The 18,822-nt window shown below is 36.5% G+C and overlaps 1 protein-coding gene across 2 annotated transcripts in view; it reads right to left on the reverse strand.

Moving 5' to 3' along the window:
- Nucleotides 1–873: 873 nt before the first annotated feature.
- LOC104610662 (uncharacterized) overlaps nt 874–18,822 on the reverse strand; it is a 66,975-nt gene continuing 49,026 nt past the window's right edge. Inside the window, exons 14-24 of one of the 2 annotated variants that reach the window (XM_088889461.1) lie at nt 15,178–15,360; nt 14,246–14,303; nt 6,929–6,988; nt 6,786–6,827; nt 6,552–6,682; nt 4,541–4,676; nt 4,373–4,450; nt 2,708–2,833; nt 1,774–1,890; nt 1,404–1,466; nt 874–1,306 (exon numbers count right to left, since the gene is read on the reverse strand). In XM_088889461.1, coding sequence (XP_088745587.1) covers nt 1,223–1,306; nt 1,404–1,466; nt 1,774–1,890; nt 2,708–2,833; nt 4,373–4,450; nt 4,541–4,676; nt 6,552–6,682; nt 6,786–6,827; nt 6,929–6,988; nt 14,246–14,303; nt 15,178–15,360 — 1,078 coding nt within the window. In that variant the 3' untranslated portion in view covers nt 874–1,222. The remainder of the gene's footprint in view (nt 1,307–1,403; nt 1,467–1,773; nt 1,891–2,707; nt 2,834–4,372; nt 4,451–4,540; nt 4,677–6,551; nt 6,683–6,785; nt 6,828–6,928; nt 6,989–14,245; nt 14,304–15,177; nt 15,361–18,822) is intronic. The other variant, XM_010277394.3, reaches the window with a different exon arrangement.

The following is an 18,822-nucleotide window of genomic DNA, read 5'->3' on the forward strand; positions in this document are numbered from 1 at the left end:
AAAAGTATTTATTTTTGTAATTTTCTTAAAAAGTTGAAAAAAAACCTTAAAAGTATTGAATTTTGGAGGTTGTCTTTACATTTTTTTAAAGATTTTACAATCTAAAAATGTGTAGGGATGATTTGATGAGTTTGGGAGAGAAAAAAGGCTTTTAGAACATGAAGAGCCTTTTTCAAAAATTATAATTCATTTTTTGCATTCAAGAAATCGTACTATATTGGCCGACACACCTTGATATGGTTACGATACTCCGATACGCCCCAATACAGGTCCAACACGCCCCGATACAGTCAACACAACAAAAAAACATGATACAGATGAGTACGAGTATTTTGAGCCTTGATATGCCGCGACACGTTGCAAAATTTTGAACCTTGAGTATGGGCATTTCCTAATAATTATTGAATATTTAATAATTTTTGAAAATTGTAATTAGTAAAAGCAAATTTTAAGTAAAATTGATCAACCACTAATAAAAAATATTAATATACAAAAAAATATTAGCTTTATAATTAATTATTACTAATGTAATAATATTATTACTTATCTTAAAAAGTAATAACTCTTACAACTTTTAAGGATTGTAAAACACTAACAAAACCCATGCACTGGAAATAATAATTAATAAAAATGAACTATTAATGAAATTGACATGAAATTGAATTCAATTTAAAGTACTTTTTTAGTTTCTCAATTAATCTATCTATTATATGGTTACATTTCCCTCAGTTTCTCTTAACAATGCCTATTCTTGCCAAACTGCTCATCAATTCCATCTATGACAATCTGGACTGTGCACCAGGGAAAGCGATATTTTGTTGAGTTGGTTCACTCACACATATGCAAGTACGCACGCACACACGTGAATGGCAATTTAGGCCAAACATGAATATGACTAGACCAGTGAATTCCTACACTAGGTATTTTATCTGCCTCAGCTAACAATATAATTCAATAATGGAAGGAAGAAAATAAAATAAAGCGGAAATAAACAAATACAGAGCACCAACAATGGCAGAGCCCATCTTTCCACCTTATACCCCACAGATTTGGTCCTTACGCTGATATTTACATGGTTGAAATACACAATATGATCTCTCCTACAAAATCACATGGGAACCAGCATTGTCGATGGTTTCATTCATCCAGTGATGGAGAAGATAATCCGTCTCAAGGACTTGTATCAGCTATGCACATTGGAAGAAACGGATATCTAATCGGTTTACTTCTCTGAGTTTGGGATGGATGAGATCTGCTCTTCTAAGTCTTTAAGTAGATCATAGTATTCGGTAAATGCTGGTTGTGACTGGAAATTAAACAGAAGCATTTTAGGAAGATTGGTGATGATAGGAGAATGACACGAAAGTACTACTGCTTTTGGCATGGAAGCTGAGGAAATATACCTGAAGAGTCATCATGTATGCAGTCCATAACTGCATATCATGTCGAAAAAGATCAAAAAGAACCTGCTTAAAATCCCATAACATCTCACATTAGATTACAATCACATAACAGAAGAGTTTTCAGGTTTAGAGGTAGTCAACCTGACATAAATTGAGTTTGGGCTTATTAAAAAAAGTTTATTCAGAATACCATGAAATAAGTATTTCTTCAAAATACCAAAGGGTGGGGGTGGGGGGTTAATTGGTCAACACCCTTCTGGCATCATATACCTTTTTTCCATCATAGATTTACCCGTGCCTGTAATGTGAGATAAGACCTATAGAAGAATTTAATGAAATGATAAGTGAAGCCAATATGAACCAGTCATACCTCTGAACGTCTTAGAAGTGTAGCCAAGATGACTATCCACTCTTTAAACTTCACAGAACACATATGTGCTAAAAGAAATTCAGCATCCAACCGGCTCTGCAAATTATTCATTTGAAGCTACAAAGAAGAAGAAAAATAAGACAATTAAACACAGAATGCAGAGAACTTCCATTGTAAAAAATCTAATATAAAGTTCAGAAATACTATCCATGTTTCAGATGCACCATTTGGAAACAAGCATGATTACATATTGAGTTAGATTTTATAATATCTATCCTTCTGGCTTTTAATGTTCTTTTTCTTGGAAGTTTAAGTGCTTAATCTCACTAAAGAGTAAAAGTAACATTGGGTAATGGCCTTAATTCTGATTGCAATACAGAGGTATGTTGGTTACTGGACAAATATTTCAAGTCAAAGTTTATCAACTCAATCAACCTAATCTATCAGACCTGTCATGCAGTTAATGTATAAATGACAGTTAATGTTTTTATGGCACATTAACCTAATACAAACAGGATCTGTATTGGGGATCATACCCTAGGTTAGCAGAATGGGACCATTGCTTGGTGTAATGGTAAAATCTCAGGCAGACAAGCATGAAAACAAGGGATTGAGTCTGATAGAAACCATTTTGAGCAACAAATAAATGGCAAAGTTTAGCTCTGTATCCAGTTCCTCCCCCCCCCCCCGCCCCCCACCCCAATTCAGTAAGAGTCTTGTAGAGGCTCCAATTACAAAGAAATACGGAGTGCGAAGCCAAGGGGCTGGCTATTTTTTGTGATCTTTTCCTTTTTGGAATGATATATGATTGTCCATATTCCATATCCATGATTATACTGTTGTTGAATGGAGTTGAAGGAGGACCTTGTTACATAAAAATTACAAATGATTAGAACAATTGCCAAAAAAAAAAAAGCTTTAGAAGTGACCTCACTATGATATGAATATATGATGTGTCAGTATTTGAAGAGGCTTGTGCACTGAACATGCTACAAAAAATCAGCGTCTCCCTTAAGCTTCTTATTAAGCTTTTGAGGACTTTCCATTTTATAACGAGGAACTGAAACTACCAGCAAGATTTTCAGCATGAATTCACAGAAATGACAAAAAAAGTGAAAGACCCAGAGCTAAAATAACTATTATTTACCCTATAAAATACCTAAATTTTAATGCAATGGGAATTAATGGGGTTATAGAAACAATTGCACATTGTAATGTCTTGACAAGAGTCAATACCAACCATGACCATCAAAACTTGTTTTCAAGAACGTGAAACCTAATTTTTGAAACAAAATTTCTAGTTTAGTGATGGTCTAGACCTATTAGAACTATCAATAACAAAAGGAAATGACAACCAAGAAAAACAAGCAAACCGTGATGACGACTTTTTTCCCATTTCAATCCAAGAGGCAATGACATCACAAGACAAATAAGCAACCTTTAGGGCCTTGGAGTACAGACATTATAAGAGAATTAAGAAACTTGGCTAGACAAACAAGGAGCAAAAAGGAACAGCTGTATTGGGGAAACATCCCCCTGGTATCTGTCGGATGAATATAAGAGAATGTAAAAATTGGGATCGGCGGGCTAGGCAGCAAAAGCTGGCTTAAATATCTAAGGGGTGCTAGGTAAATATGATAGGACCAAACTCATTCAAGTGATTAAGCTTCTTCGAGGGAGCTCTTCCTCTGAAATGGAATAGTAGGGGGAGAAGAACAAGATGCAGAGAATTAGGGCAAGAGGAGATAATATCTTTCTTTTCTTTACATGATACTCTTGAGCAGTGATTTAAAAGGCGCGCCTAGGCACACAGGCGAGGCGCATTTTAGGGTAGGAGCCTTGCCCAAGTCCTAGATGCAGCACTTTCGAAAGGCGCACGCCTGGTGCGATGCACCTTGGCCCAATTGTGCACCTTTTGAAAATTGTAGGCTTTTTTGCTTTTTTTTTAACCCAACAGTTGGGCAAGGGGTTCTGCCCCTTGACCCCGACCACACCCCTCGAGGCAAGCCCAAATAAGTCCATGTTAAGGTCCTAAATTCTTAGTTCTCAAACAAAAAACTAATCATTATTTTTTGTGTGAGAACTAAGAATTTAAGACCCTAACATGGACTTATTTGGGCTTGCCTTGAGGGGTGTGGCGCAAAGGTGACTCGTAGAATTAGGAATGTAATATGTTTTACATCACATTAGCTACTTAAGGTAATGCAATTGAAGAAAAAAAGAGATTGTGGGCTTTACATGCTTGAAAATATTTTATATGTTTGATTTTATTTTTAAATTTTCATTTGAATATGCTTTGTATGTTATGTTTATGCATTTTAATGTTAGATAATAGGTTTTTTAAAATCATTAATTTTAAAAATTAAGTTTATATTTCTTATTAATAGTATGTTTAATATTTCTTTTACATTTTTTTGAATTTTCTGACATTTTTTTTTTTAGCAATTTTTTGTATTTTTGCGCCTTGCTTCAAAAAGGTGCACACCTCACCTTGCACCTCTCGCCTTGGGTGCAAATTGGCCCTTGCGCCTTTTTTGTGCCTTGCGCTTTTAAAACACCAACTCTAATGTATGAAAAAGTATTTTCTTAGTGTGTATACCTTTTGCCCAATTAATTCAAGCCCCGAAGCAAAATTCTCCAAGCGAGCACATCCATACCTCTCTCGCTGGAGAAATTCCTGCAACAAGTTTAAAAAAAAAATCAACCTCAAAGTCTAAAAAATGTTTGAACAGAAACTTGAGATATAGAAAACAGAAGATCCTCTCACCACCAGATCAAACTGAGTGCCCTTTACAAATGCAACAAGTTTGGTTAGTTCCTTTCCTGACATTAAGTAGCTGGCATGACTTTCTAGGATGTTCCTAACAGATGCAATATGTGCATTCTGTTCTTTGAATGAGGCACTGTTACAATAGACAGAAATGCATAATAAGAACACCGACACTTCAAACAGCCAAAAAGGCAGATCTGATGAGGGCAGAAAGCAATCCCTTTGTAAATAATGAAAAAAGCTGTCAATTAATAACTTAACCAGCAGAAAGGAAAATGCTGTCAATTAATAAATAAAACACCTTACAGATAGTGATGCAGTGTTTAATGATAAGATGATTACTATAGGTTGGCTATATGATTTTTTTTATTAGTAACTGACAAGCTTTATTACTGGAGAGAAATGAACAGTGTGAAGTTACATTTTGTACCCAGAATTTACAGAATCATTACAAGAAAAGCCAACCCCTTGCTGCTCCCACATAGCTCTAGGAGCTTCAAAGTTCCAACTTACAAGGGGACTTTAAAGGGTATTCACATAGTGATGCAGTGCTTAATGATAAGATGGTTACTATAGGTTGGCTACATGATTTGTTTTTATTTGTTAACTGACAAACTTTATTAATGGAGAGAAATGAAGTGTGAAATTACATTTTCTACGCAGAATTTACAGAATCATTACATGAAAAGCCAACTCCTTTCTGCTCCCACATAGCTCTAGGAGCTTTGAAGTTCAAACTTACAAAGGGACTTTAAAGGGTATTCACCTCAAATCAGAGTCTGCCCATTGACTCCTTGTCAGGCTAGAGAGTTAGCAAGAGATTAGCAGACCTAGGATAACAGTTGGGCACCACTTCCAAGAATCTAACTAAAGTGCCTTGCTTCCCTTATCAGATGCCTTAAATGCAATATAATATATTTAGAGATTTCATTTTGAGAACTGCCTCGCTAATCTTCCATTGGTTATTTTCTTCAGGAAAAAGCAAAGTGTCGTATTAATTTATAGGTGAAGTATCATCAGTGTGGAGTGTGAACATGTACATTGGATTCCTATATAAAAAGGAGGCAAGCTACAAAAGACTTTGCCTGCACTATTAGTCAAGACTCAAGAACAGCAGTTCAGAAACAAAGTGTTGGAGAGGTAGGCCTTTGAAGCACTCTTGAGTTGACACCCATGATACCACTGTCATCCTTCCAATTAGTTCTATTGAGCAACTTTTATTTCCAAATATTCGGAGGTCCTCTCCTTCCACAAACACCAAGTTGCAACTGCTAGAATCGTGCTCCATGGTTTCCAACCTTTTCACCTTACGACCCTTCAAGTGGTTTGTTAGTGAGTTGGATTGGTACCAGCTTAGGTTTATGAGCCTGTAAAAATAGCCCTACACTTCACAAGAAGTTGGACATTGAAGAAATAAGTGATCTGCAGATCCCCTTTCTCCTCACATAATACACAATTCATTGAAAACCGTCTCTAGTGAGACATTACCTTTCAATGCAATCCATAGCAAGAAAGCTACCTTGGACAGGATGTAGGGATCCAGACTTCTCTCTGTGAGAAATAGGGGTGGAAACGAATCAAGCTTTTCACAAGCTATTTGAGCTCGGCTCGTGAAAAGCTCAATTCAGCTCGTTTAAACCGAGCTCAAGCCCAATATATAGGCTAATTTGCTAATCAAGTAGAGCCTGAGCCCAATGAAGCTTATCTCATCAGGCTCGCAAGCCTAATAATATTTTATTTTCTACGTACATACAGGACGGAACTCTTAAGTGGGTAAGAAGGACTGCAAATGGGATGGCTGATTCCCTTGCCAAAGAAGGGGTATTGAGGCAACAATTGTTATGGGCTTCTATGTAGCTTAGTTAGTACTTTTGGGAATGCAGCCTTTTTCCCTTAATGTATTAATTTCATCTATCGTTTAATAAAATTTTGATTTATTCTGCTGATCAAAAGAAATTAGTTTCATCACAACCATCAATCATAAAAGCCTTCTAAAGAAGAGACTAACCTTTTTGAGTCAAAGGGCTGCTTTCTGGAATTGGAATGGAAAAGAAAATAACCCAAAAATCTTGGAGATAGTTTCTCAGACTCTCCAGTTGCTTGGTCATATTCCCTTCCAGATCTCAACAAGAATCTTACCTACACCCAAACATATGTTCCATCAGTTAATTTGGAAATGCAGCAATTCGAAGAAGATATAACTAAACCATTGAAAATTCATATGTTACATTGCAGGACATACCAGCTCCCCAGCAAGTTCATATAAAGATTCATCAAGTGTTGCCTGTGTATTGTTGAAGATAGTCAAGCATCTAACTTGGTAATTGTTAAAGAAAAAAAGGATAAAGAACAAAGTTGAAACTTTACAACCTACTATGTCCTTACCTGTAATAAACGCAAAGCACAGTACTGACTCACAGCAGGCCCTTCAAGTTTTGCAATAACCTATCACATTAAATGAATAATCCTTTTCAGTGTCATGAGTCCTAGATATACAAGGAGTATCACTAAATTTATACCATAGCCCAGAGTTTTGTACCCCTACTCCATAGGGAGTTAATCATTACATGTAGATTTTACTTGGATTTACTGTTGTTAGCAGAACAGATTTAGATAGAAAAATAATCCAAGAAAAGAAAAACAGAGAAGAGAAAAGAGAAGAGAGGAAGAAGAAGACAAAGAGAAGGAATAGAAGAAAAGGGGGCTGTATGTTGTGTTACTACCACCTTAAACAATATCATTTATAGGTAACAGAACAAGTAGAAGATAACAAAATAGGTACATAACAACTAGAAAAGAAAACAAGAAAATAACAAAATAGGTAACAAGTCTAGTCCACAAGTAGAATTGTCAAGTCTAGTCCCTTGTATCACTACACCCCCCCCCCCCCTCAAGCTGGGAATAGATGTTGATCATTTTCAACTTGCACAAATCTGATTCCAATTTGACTTTGGTGACTGCTTTAGTGAATAGATCAGCAAGCTGCATATCAGAGGCAACATATGACAACCATACATCTTGGGAGGCAACTTTCTCTCAAATGAAGTTCTGTCATGCTGGATTGGGTTGTGGGCAATATTAATGGCAGCTTGATTATCACAATACAACCTAAATGGATTATCATACTTAATTCCAAGTTGCTCAAGGAGAGATCTCAGCCATAACACTTCAGCTACACCATGAGCCATAGACCTATATTCTACCTCAACACTTTAGCGAGCAACAACATTTTGTTTCTTGCTTCACCATGACATACCTCTAACAAAAGGACAGTACCTTGAAGTTGATCTCCTATCATCAACACATCCGGCCCAATCAGCATTAGTATACACCTCTATCTTCATATGACCATTATTCTTAAAGAGTATGCCACGACCTGGACATCGCTTCAAGTAAGCAACGATTCTTTCCACGGCAAGCAGATGAGTGATTTTAGGAGAATACATGTAATGGCTGACAATACTAACATAAGTGATGTCAAGACATGTGAGACATACGTAAAGGAGCATTCCTACCAGCCATTGGTGCATGGCTTTGTCTTCAAGAGGCTCACTCCCTTCTGCGCTTATCTTACGATTCAACTCAATGGGTGTGTTTTTCTGGTTTAACTCCCAGTTTCCAAGTTTACTTAAAGAGATCAAGGACATATTTCCTCTGGAGATGAAGATACCATGTCTAGAATGAGCCACCTCAATTACGAAGAAATACCACAAGTCACCCCAAGTCTTTCACTTCAAATTCCTTACTAAGAAATTGCTTAAGTGAATCAATCTCATCAATATCACGATCTGTTACACTGCAAGAAGAGTCAAGGAAGTTCCATTTTTCTTAATGAAGAGAGTATGATAGGAGTGGGCATGTACATAACCAAAGCTTTCTAGAGCCAATCTAAATTTGTCAAACTAGGCTCTTGGAGATTCTTTAAACCATATAAAGCTTTCTGTAATTTGCAAACTTTCTTCCCTACATCTTCATTACAGAATCCAGGAGGTAACTCCATATACACCTCATCTTGCAAATCACCATTAAGGAAAGCATTCTTGACATCCAATTGGAACAAAGGCCATGAAAAATTTGCTGCAAGGGATAACAAAACCTTAATAGTATTCATCTTGGCTACAGGTGAAAAGGTTTCTAGATAGTCAATGCCATAAGTCTGGGTATACACCTTTGCAACCAGTTGGGCTTTATACCTTTTAACTGAACCATCTGGATTATGCTTCACAGTGAACACCCATCTACACTCAATTGGATTCTTCCCTCATGGCTTCTCTATTAGATCCCAAGTCTCATTCTCAATGAGGGCATCCATCTCTTCCTCCATTGCATTCTTCCACTCAGGTACCACAAGAGCTTTTTGGACAATTCTAGGAATAGGTAAAGCAGAAATAGATGCCAAATAAGATTTATAGGATGGTGAGAAACGCAATGGCATTAGATGAAGTGCACTGGTGCTTCCCATTGCGAACTGCAATGGGAAGATCAAGGTCATCTGGAGGAGGTAAGGAATCAAAAAGTAAGAGTGATGTATCAAAAGGCTAGGTAGAAGTACCTAAATCTGGAATTGTACAAGTGACAGGCACTGGCCTGACTGATCATGAGCACCAAAATCAACCTACCTCCACCTCCTATGAAAGACCTTCAACTCCTTACACCTCTAACAAGCACCCTCATTACACAACTCTCCTTCAAGAATAGAAAGATGCTAAGAAACTTCAAGACTAGGAACATCCCCCAGTGATTTAAAAGGCACGCCTAGGCACACAGGCGAGGTGCATTTTAGGGTATGGGCCTCGCCTAGGTCCTAGGCGCATGCCTGGGCGCCTAGGCGTGCACATGATGTGCCTTGCGCCTGAGCCTAGGCATGCGCCTTTTGAAAATTTTATGCTATTTTGCTTTTTTTTGAACATAGCGGTTGGGTCGGGACGTCCCCGGACCACCGTACCACGCCCCTCGAGGCAAGCCCAAATAATCAATTTATAATGTTAATTGCTAATGTTGTTCATTCATTCATCCGAATAAAATATTTTCTTAAAAAGCAATTAAAATTATAAATTCATTAATTTTTGTGCGAGAACTAAGAATTTAACACCTAACATGGACTTGTTTGGGATTGCCTCGAGGGGTGTGGCACAAAGGCGGCTCGTAGAATCAAGAAAGTAAGATGTTTTACATTACATTAGCTACTTGAAGTAATGCAATTGAGTGAAAAAAGTGATTAGAGGTTTTACATGCTTGAAAATGTTTTATATGTTTGATTTATTTTTAATTCTCATTTGAATATGCTTTACACCTTATGTTTATGTATTTTAATTTTAGATAATAGGTTTTTTAAAACATTTATTTTAAAATTTAAGTCTATAATTTTTATTAATATTATGTTTAATAATTTTCTATTTTTTTGAATTTTTTGGAATTTTTTGACAATTTTTTACTTTTTAGAATTTGTTTTGTATTTTTGCGCCTTGCTTCAAAAAGGTGCGCGCTTCACTTTGCACCTCAGGCGCAAATTGTCCTCTGCACCTTTTTTGCACCTTGCGCTTTTAAAACACTGCATCCCGCTCACTACTCTCCCCCCAAGAAGAAACTCCTGGGTAATAAGGTACATCCTCAAAGAAAGTAACATTCATGGGCACAAACCAAGATCCAAAACGAATATCATAACAGCAATATCCCTTTTGGTTTTATGTATAACTGAGAAATATACATTTAATAGCCTTAGAGTCAAACTTAGAACGATAAGGTCCCAAAATTAAAAAAAAAAAAAAAAACAAGTTCACCCAAAGACTTTAAGAGGGATGGTGAACAAATCTTTATCAGGATGCAATAATGTAAAAAGAGCTTTCATATCCAGAACACGAGAAGGAACTCGATTGATGAGATATACAACTGTATAAATAACATCCTCCCAGAAAATGAATAAGGACATTAGAATTCAGCATAATGGTTCTTGCAACTTTCAATATATGTTTATTTTTTCTCTCAACCACTCCATTTTGCTGAGGTTTATGAAGATAGGTACTGGTCAATAACCCCATACTCAAGGAAATATGAATTCAAGTGTTTAGTGAAGTATTCTTTGGCATTATCAGATCTGAAAATTTTGATTCGAACTCCAAATTGAGTTAGAACCATCTGATGAAAAGCATGGGTCAAAGTGGAAACATCATCCTGAGAGCGAATAAGGTAAACCCATGAGAAACGGGAGTAATCATCAGCAAACAATAAGTACTTATATCCCCCCATAGCAGAAATATGATATAGACCCCACACATCAGTATGCACAATTTCAAAAGGAACAATACTTCTTTTATCACTCAAATAATAAGGTGATCTACAATGCTTTGCAAGATCACAACTCTCACACCTTAAATAAGACATGTGAACTAAATTAAACAAAGTAGGTAACAAACTTTTCAAAGACCCAAACGATTATGTAAAAGCATAATCTAACTCACGAACTAAGAAACATAGGACTTCACAACTCTTTTATCATCTCAAGGTGGGTGCTCAAGCAAGTAGATTCCATTCGTCTCATGGCCAGTCCCAATCACCTTGCCACAAGATCCTAGAAAATACAAAGGTTAGGAAAGAAAGTTATTGAGCAACTCTAATTTCTAGTAATGCTATTGAGTGAAAGAAATTAGTGCTAAGTTTAGGTACATGTAAAATTGAGGACAAGATAATAGCATCAGATACTCTAATATTTCCCTTGCCCAAAATTGGAACAAGAGAGCCATCAGCTATAGATACTCTATCTCTCCTAAAGAGAAATGATATGAAGTGAATAATGAAGACAGGCTTGTCATATGATCTAATGCACCAAAGTCTATAATCCAAGTAGGATTAGTGTTACCTGGAAATAAGGCATGATAAGCAATAGCTCTTGTATCTAAGTGGCTAAAAGCTAAAGTAGAGGATGGAGGATGGTAGTAGAGGTAGGCTGAGATGATCTTGTAATTTCAGCTTCATTCTCCAACTGTGTCAAAACTGCCCTAACTACAGGTAAGGCCTCCAGAGAGGTAGATCTAGGTTTAGAAAGGGAAGAACAATCTGATGTAATAGTTGCATTTGCATTCCCTTCTTATTCTTAAGTATTTCTAGCAAATAATTAGGATGAAGCTTCCAATGTCTTTAGTATGTCTAGGTTTCTTATAGTACTCACAAAACACTACTTTTTTTCCTTCATTCTGCATCATAGTTTTCAAGGTGCCAAGGCGAGGCTAGGCAACAGGGGGGCACCTTGTCACCTAAGCGAGCGCCTAGGTGTCGCCTAGGTGATGGATATTTTCAAGTAAAAATATGTATCCAAGGGTAGTTCCCAAGGTTCCATAACCATATTTCCTTAATAATTATCCACAACTTTCATGAGAAAAGTATAAACTTCATGTTAAAGTATAGAAAATCAACATATTCCAACATATTCATGAGAAAAAAAGAAAGAAAAGAATTTTCAAAAAATATAAGGGCTGAACTCTTATTTCTGTTATAGGAAAAGAAGAAAAAGAAAAGGTGAAACAAGAAAATTGGTATATAGTATAGACACACAAAATTAGTAAAGAAAAAGAAGCAAATGTGTTGATTAGACAACATTTTAAGTTCTTCCTTACTTATTGGTTCAGGTTTTGAAGTCTTTCAGGGTTCAACACAGCATTTAGCAATGTTTGTGTTGATTAAACCCTAACAAATAAGAAAATAATAAAAAGAAATTAGTATATAAACACAAAATGAATATTTTGGTTTATAAATGTCTATTTTAAAATTATAACCTCAAAAAATTAAGAATATAAAAGTTTTGTCTAACACACTATAGAAAACTGCTTGGCGATTAGGCGAGGCGAACTTCAAGGGCTCCTTGTCGCCTAGGCACCCACCTAGGCATCACCTTGACAACTATGTTCTGCATATCTTACTCCCCATCACCACCATGCTTTTTATCTTGCAGCTTCTAATGCTACCTCCATTTGAGAATTCTTCAGCATAACTTTCCTCCTACTCTCTTCACTGTCAAAATCTTAATTCAGACCTGCAAGAAATTCAAAAACCTTGTTCCTTTCCACCAACTTGTTATAAGTTGTTGCATCCTTATTGCTTTCCCACTCAATTGTTTCAAGATGATCTATCTCATGTCATAAGGATTGTTCACTTCAGTTTTCAGCTCAAAAGCCCCCTAACCACACATCAAGTGGCTGTAAGTTTCTTTCATATTATCCTAAATATCCTTGGTTGTCTTTGCCCAAAGATAATTTCTGCTAATATGAGGCTGCATCGAGTTGCACAACCATGTCATCACAAGATAATTTTCCTGAACCCATTTTGCGTAAGAGGTTTCTTCCTTGGCCGGCTTCTTAATGTCAACAATCACATAACCCCCAAATGTAATTGTAGTAATTTGAAAGGGGTTGTTACCAGTCATACTACCAGCCCCTCCAACACCTCCAGCAGATTTTTGTTCATTTCCAAAAACCACTATGCTGGACTCAATAAAGAGAAGAAAAGAAACTCCATCAACACCCTTTTGAATTAAAAAAATAAAATAAAATCCCCCAAACACTAAGAATAGAGTTTAGGAAGAAAAACTACCCAGAAAGAAAAACACCAAGTTCCAAGAACCCTACCTTCTGCTGCAAGCCTTCAAGAGTTGAAAAACTACCAAGAAATTTCTGAGAGCCACCTTCAATCTGAGATTTAAACCCTAAATCTCAACCGAACTCAATATCTCTGATTCTTCCTGACTGTTGGAAAATCTCCAAGTACAGAACAGTCTTGGGCAAGCTTCAATCTCCACCAATCTCCAAGAATCAGACCACAAGAACTAGAAGTCCAGACCTAAGAAACTCTCATGCAGCCAGCTGGGAAAAGCCTACATGAGATTTAGAAACAGACCTAAACCTGCTCTGATACCAACTTGGATTTACTATTGTTAGCAGAACAGGTTTAGAAAGAAAGAAATAATCCAAGAAAAGAAGAGAAGAGAGGAAGAAGAAGAAACGAAGGAATAGAAGAAAAAGGGGGCTCTATGTTGTATTACTGCTGTCCTAAACAATATCATTTACATGTGCTAGCATAACATGAAGAAAAAGTAGAAGAGAAAACAAGAAAATAACAAAATAGGTAACAGAACAACTCAATGAGTGGAACCACAAAGAGAAGTATCAAGTCTGGTCCACTGTATCACTACAATTTTCACCCTAGAGTGCATTCCCCATTTTGAAGTAGCTAGATAATCTAATAAAATAGTGCAAGTAAGATCAAGAACATTCTATCCAATGTTAGTTTATATCACATAACCAAGGCTTAGAGCTCTGTCATAGATATGCTATAGATACCTCAGTAACACCATGCCCTGTATTTGGTGCAAGCACCTCAATAAACCTTTGGCATTATTTATCCATTGAAAGCCATGTTGGAAGGGAAAGAAATAATAATCCAGAATCCATGGTATATTCATTATAGAGAACACACTTCCCACAACCACAGCCACAGGACAACCAGAGAAGCCCAATGATTTTTAAACACGCCAGTGTTTAGTGAAAGAGAGAAAATATCACATCAAGTCGGTATCTGATTAAAACACTGGCATGTTCAAAAATCAGAGGGTCTCAGGTTTGCCCTGAAATGGTGGTCGCAGGAAACTTAAGTCCTTCATTATATGCCAAGAACTCTCAAAATCATTATTAAAACAGGTTTAAAATTACATACTAGTATGTAGCAAGCTGCAGTCCTGTACCATCTCCGTTGAAAGCATTCTTCAAACAACCTAAAATAATGATCACAAAAGTGTTTCTGATAAACAATGATGAAATAAAATAAAATAAAAATAAATTGATACTACTCATTATTCTACAAAAACAGGATTCATGTAGCCGACCCCATATAGTTGGGATAAGGCATGGATGATGATGATGATGAGTATTCATTATTCTACAAACTGAACTTTCTTCCCAAAGAATGTGTGACAAAATTGATTACATCTTTATTGAAACCAGCCAACTCCCCCCCCCCCTCTCTCTTTCTCTGCTTCATGGGGCTACAGAACAGGGGTAACCCATCCCCCATATTCAACCCCCCATCCCTGATGACAGCAGGATTTCATCCCAAGTCTCAACTATAACTAGTGAGAGAACTTACCAACTGAGCCACCACCAGTCACCGTTCAAAGAGTTTTGTTTAATCAAAAGTATATTTTTTTGACTGACAAATTGACAGGGGAACCTATCACATCATCTATTATCACTTTAACACATCAAAATCTCTGAAGTTCTTAATATTTAGCATATCAATGATGATACTTTGAACCTTGCCATTAGTTGGTTAGCCAACTTTCAATCAATGCCCCTGCCCCAATGGGAAAAACAAGTAAAAAAATAGAACTTCTCAGGAGTTGAACCAATTTCGAAATACACCGACAGAAAAGAGGAGAAACAATCAAAAATAAGAAAGAGTTAATAGATAATTACAGCACTGAGAAACCAAAGTGCCAAAGAGAAAACATGATATACATGAACAAGAAATAAAGAATCAAGAAAAAGAGGTCAGAAGGAGAGAAACAACTACAGCTAATAGAACATTTTCACATTATGATTCACCTAAGCTGTAAAATGAAGGCAAACTAAGAAGTTAACAAAACATACTCTGTCGATCTTCCTGCAGCAGAAAATAAATCTGCCCAATGTCGCCCATCAGTTTTTCTTGCCACACTTACAACAACGTCAAAGTATTCAGGAAAAGTCTTGATTAAATCACAGGTTTTCTCCAAAAGTAAGAAGCTGGTAGCACTTTTAGGGACTGATATTTGGTTCTTGTTCGCATTTTGCCTGTAAAGTAGTTACCATAGCATAAGCTACAATTGTGACTACAAAAAGAAGAGGAGAGGAGCATTTACTGCAAATATTATCATGAATACCAACCAATCACCCACCGCAAAGAAATAAAGAAAGAAAGAAAGAAGAGGAAGAAACACCAATTTACACTCCCAAAATTTAACAGCAGACACGAACATAATAGTAACAAAAATTCCCAACATAAGATAACCTTGTTGAAAAGTCCAATGCACACAACCAAACCAATTGAACTAATACTAGACATGGCACTAAACAGAACAATATGGTCAAACAGAATTCGGGATTCATGTAGGCAACCTCATATAGTTGGAACAAAGGCTTCGATGAAAATGATGATGATGATAATAATTAATAACTAAATAAATAACAATGCTTCCTAGAAGGATTTGTCTCCACGGAAAACTAGTTGGACATAATATCCCAGCTAATGTTTTGATAGGTCAAATAATAAATCATATCCACAATTCCATATCAACAGATCAACTTTAGACACAATATGAATGATTGCAAGGCTTACCACTTGATAGCCCTTTTAGCATAGCTTAACTAGATACTCGTTATACCTGACAAGGAAGTTGCCCATCACTGGAAGGCCAGCTACAGTCGCTATTTTCCAGTAAAATATTTTAGCATGTAGAAGCTAGGATCTAGGGCGTTCAGCTTCTGATGAGGGTATATAGCAAGAGAGAGGTAGACATATTAGGGGTGTGTAGACAAGATGGGCCAAATGGCCCATAGCCCACAGTTGTGTTTTTAATTTTATGTTTATGTTCTGTTTTGTTAATGGGCCTGTCAACTTTAGTTTCTATTTATGTTTAATTAGTTAGCCACCCCACTAAGGACTTGTAATTACTAAGGATTTAATTGTCATTTCTGATTATTAGTGACTATTCTTTAATGAAAAGGATTAGAGAAAGGAGGAGTACAGACAACTCTTCTCTTTCACCCTTTCTTCTCAATCGTTCCATTCCTCTTCTTCTCTTCTCGCTGTCTTCTTTTGTTTCTTCTCCTTTTTAATCTGATTTCTTATTTCTTTTGGGACTGTTTTTCTTCTTGGTATCAGAGTAGGCCCCTCTTTTCTTTTTTCTTCATTAGAGAACTGAATCAATAATTGATTGAAGAAGATATTCAACACAGTTGGTAATAGTTTTTGGGAGAAAAGAAGATACTCTGTTCACCTTTCAAATAGTTTTTGGAATTTTGCACAAAAACCCTAATCAACTAGAGATTTATGATTGTGGGTCCCACAAGAGGTTTCGCCTTGGCACTCAGTGGTTGAAGTCCTTGTTGATTACCTTGAAGATCAACCCAAGCAAAGCTCAGTTCTATGAAGCCAACAAGGAGTAGCTACTATTTCTCTATTTCTCTCGGGTATCAGGTAAGGCGCAGTTGTGCTGATAGGGAACTGTGAAGGTTGGTACTTGGTGTTTGTATTTTCTGTCTTCCTTATTTGTCATCTGAAAATTGCTTTGGGATTTTTTAAGGAAGATGGATATTTCTGGAGTTGAAAATAAGTTGAGCTCAGAGTCCGGACAGGTTCCGGGAACACCTGTAGACTTTCTATTAGCTATGACCACAGTCAAGATTGATGGGACTAACTATCTAGCATGGCCACAATCAGTAAAGATACATGTTTGTAGTAGAAGCAAGTGGGGATATATTTCCAATAGCAAGAAAGCACCAAAGGAAGATGACTCTTCTTATGAGAAATGGTTGCAAGAGAACTACACTGTTATTGGGAGGTTAGTGAATTCGATACAACCCCAAATTAGCCAACACTATCTATGGATGAATTCTGCTAAGGAAATATGGGACAGTGTTGCTGAAACCTATTCACAGAAATCCTTGTGGGGGAGAGACCTTTAGCAGTCTATTTCTCAATGCTGAAATCCTTGTGGCAAAAGATAGATCTCATGGAAATTGTTATCTGGGAAAGTATAAACAATGCAGAAACATACAAGAAATTAATTGAGAGGAATGGAGTCTTTGAATTCCTAACAGGGTTGAGTCCGGAATTTGACATTACCATGCAGAATATCCTAGATAAAGACAATGTATCTTTGTCTCAGGCTTATGCCATGGTGAGTAATGAGGAGAGTAGGAGGTTGGTTCAAGTTTAAGGGGCTATTCCAGTTGACCATTTTGCTAATATGGGGACGGAACCTAAGGTGGTTGTAGGGAAGGAGGTTATATGTGAATATAGCAAGAAACCAAGACATACCAAGGATACATGTTGGAAGCTACATCTAGACCTTCTTCCATCTCGTTTTAAAAAGAAGGCCGAAAATGGGAAGATTGGGAACACCAATGCAACCATAGTTTCAAATAATGACAGGAGTGAAACTTATGAGAAAGTCGTTAGTGAGCCAATGTTTTAAGAGCGCAAGGCACAAAAAAAGCGCAGGGATCAATTTGTGCCTGAGGCGCACACCTTTTTGAAGCAAGGCGCAAAAATACCAAAAAAATCTAAAATATCAAAAACAAATGTCAGAAAATTCAAAAAAAAATGCCAAAAAATTCAAAGAAAAATCAAAAAACAATATTAAACATAATATTAATAAAAAATATAAACTTAAATTTTAAAATAAATGTTTTAAAAAACCTATTATCTAAAAGTAAAATACATAAACATAAGATGTAAAGCATATTCAAATGAGAATGAATATTACATATTACATGTTTTTTAAAATTAAAAACCTATTATCTAAAATTAAAATGCATAAACATAAGATGTAAAGCATATTCAAATGTTTTTTTAAAATAAATGTTTTAAAAAACCTATTTTCACTCAATTGCATTACTTCAAGTAACTAACGTAATGTAAAACATATTACATTCCTGATTCTACAAGCTGCCTTTGTCCACGCCCCTCGAGGCAAGCCCAAACAAGTCCACGTTAGGTCTGAAATTCTTAGTTTTCACACAAAAAATAATGATTTTATAGTTTTAATTGCTTTTTAGCAAGACATTTTATTAGGATGAATGAATGAACAACATTACCAAATTGGAGATTCTCAGAGCCGAGGCACAAGGCGCATCAGGCACACCAAGCATGCGCCTTTTGAAAGGGTTGCGCCTATGACCTAGGCAAGGTGCATACCCTAAAATGTGCCTCGCCTATGTGCCTAGGCACGCCTTTTATATCACTATAGTGAGTAGTTGGTTGTTATGAAGGCGGAGTATGAGAAATATGGAAGGATAATCAGTCATCTTGAGAGTGCAGCCACCACCTCCTCTAACTCTTCAAGCAATCCAACTACTGTATTTGTTCATTCAAGTATACGTGCTACTGCCAACCATGCAGCCATTTCAGGTAATCGTAGGATCCCTTGGATTATAGATTTTGGTGCTTCTAATCATATGACCAACATTTCTACCCTATTTAGTTCTTATTACTTACTTAATGGTCGTGATAAGATTACCCTAGCCAATGGC

Source organism: Nelumbo nucifera, chromosome 6, assembly GCF_055504915.1.
Source record: "Nelumbo nucifera cultivar China Antique chromosome 6, China Antique-T2T, whole genome shotgun sequence".
Lineage (NCBI taxonomy): Eukaryota > Viridiplantae > Streptophyta > Magnoliopsida > Proteales > Nelumbonaceae > Nelumbo > Nelumbo nucifera.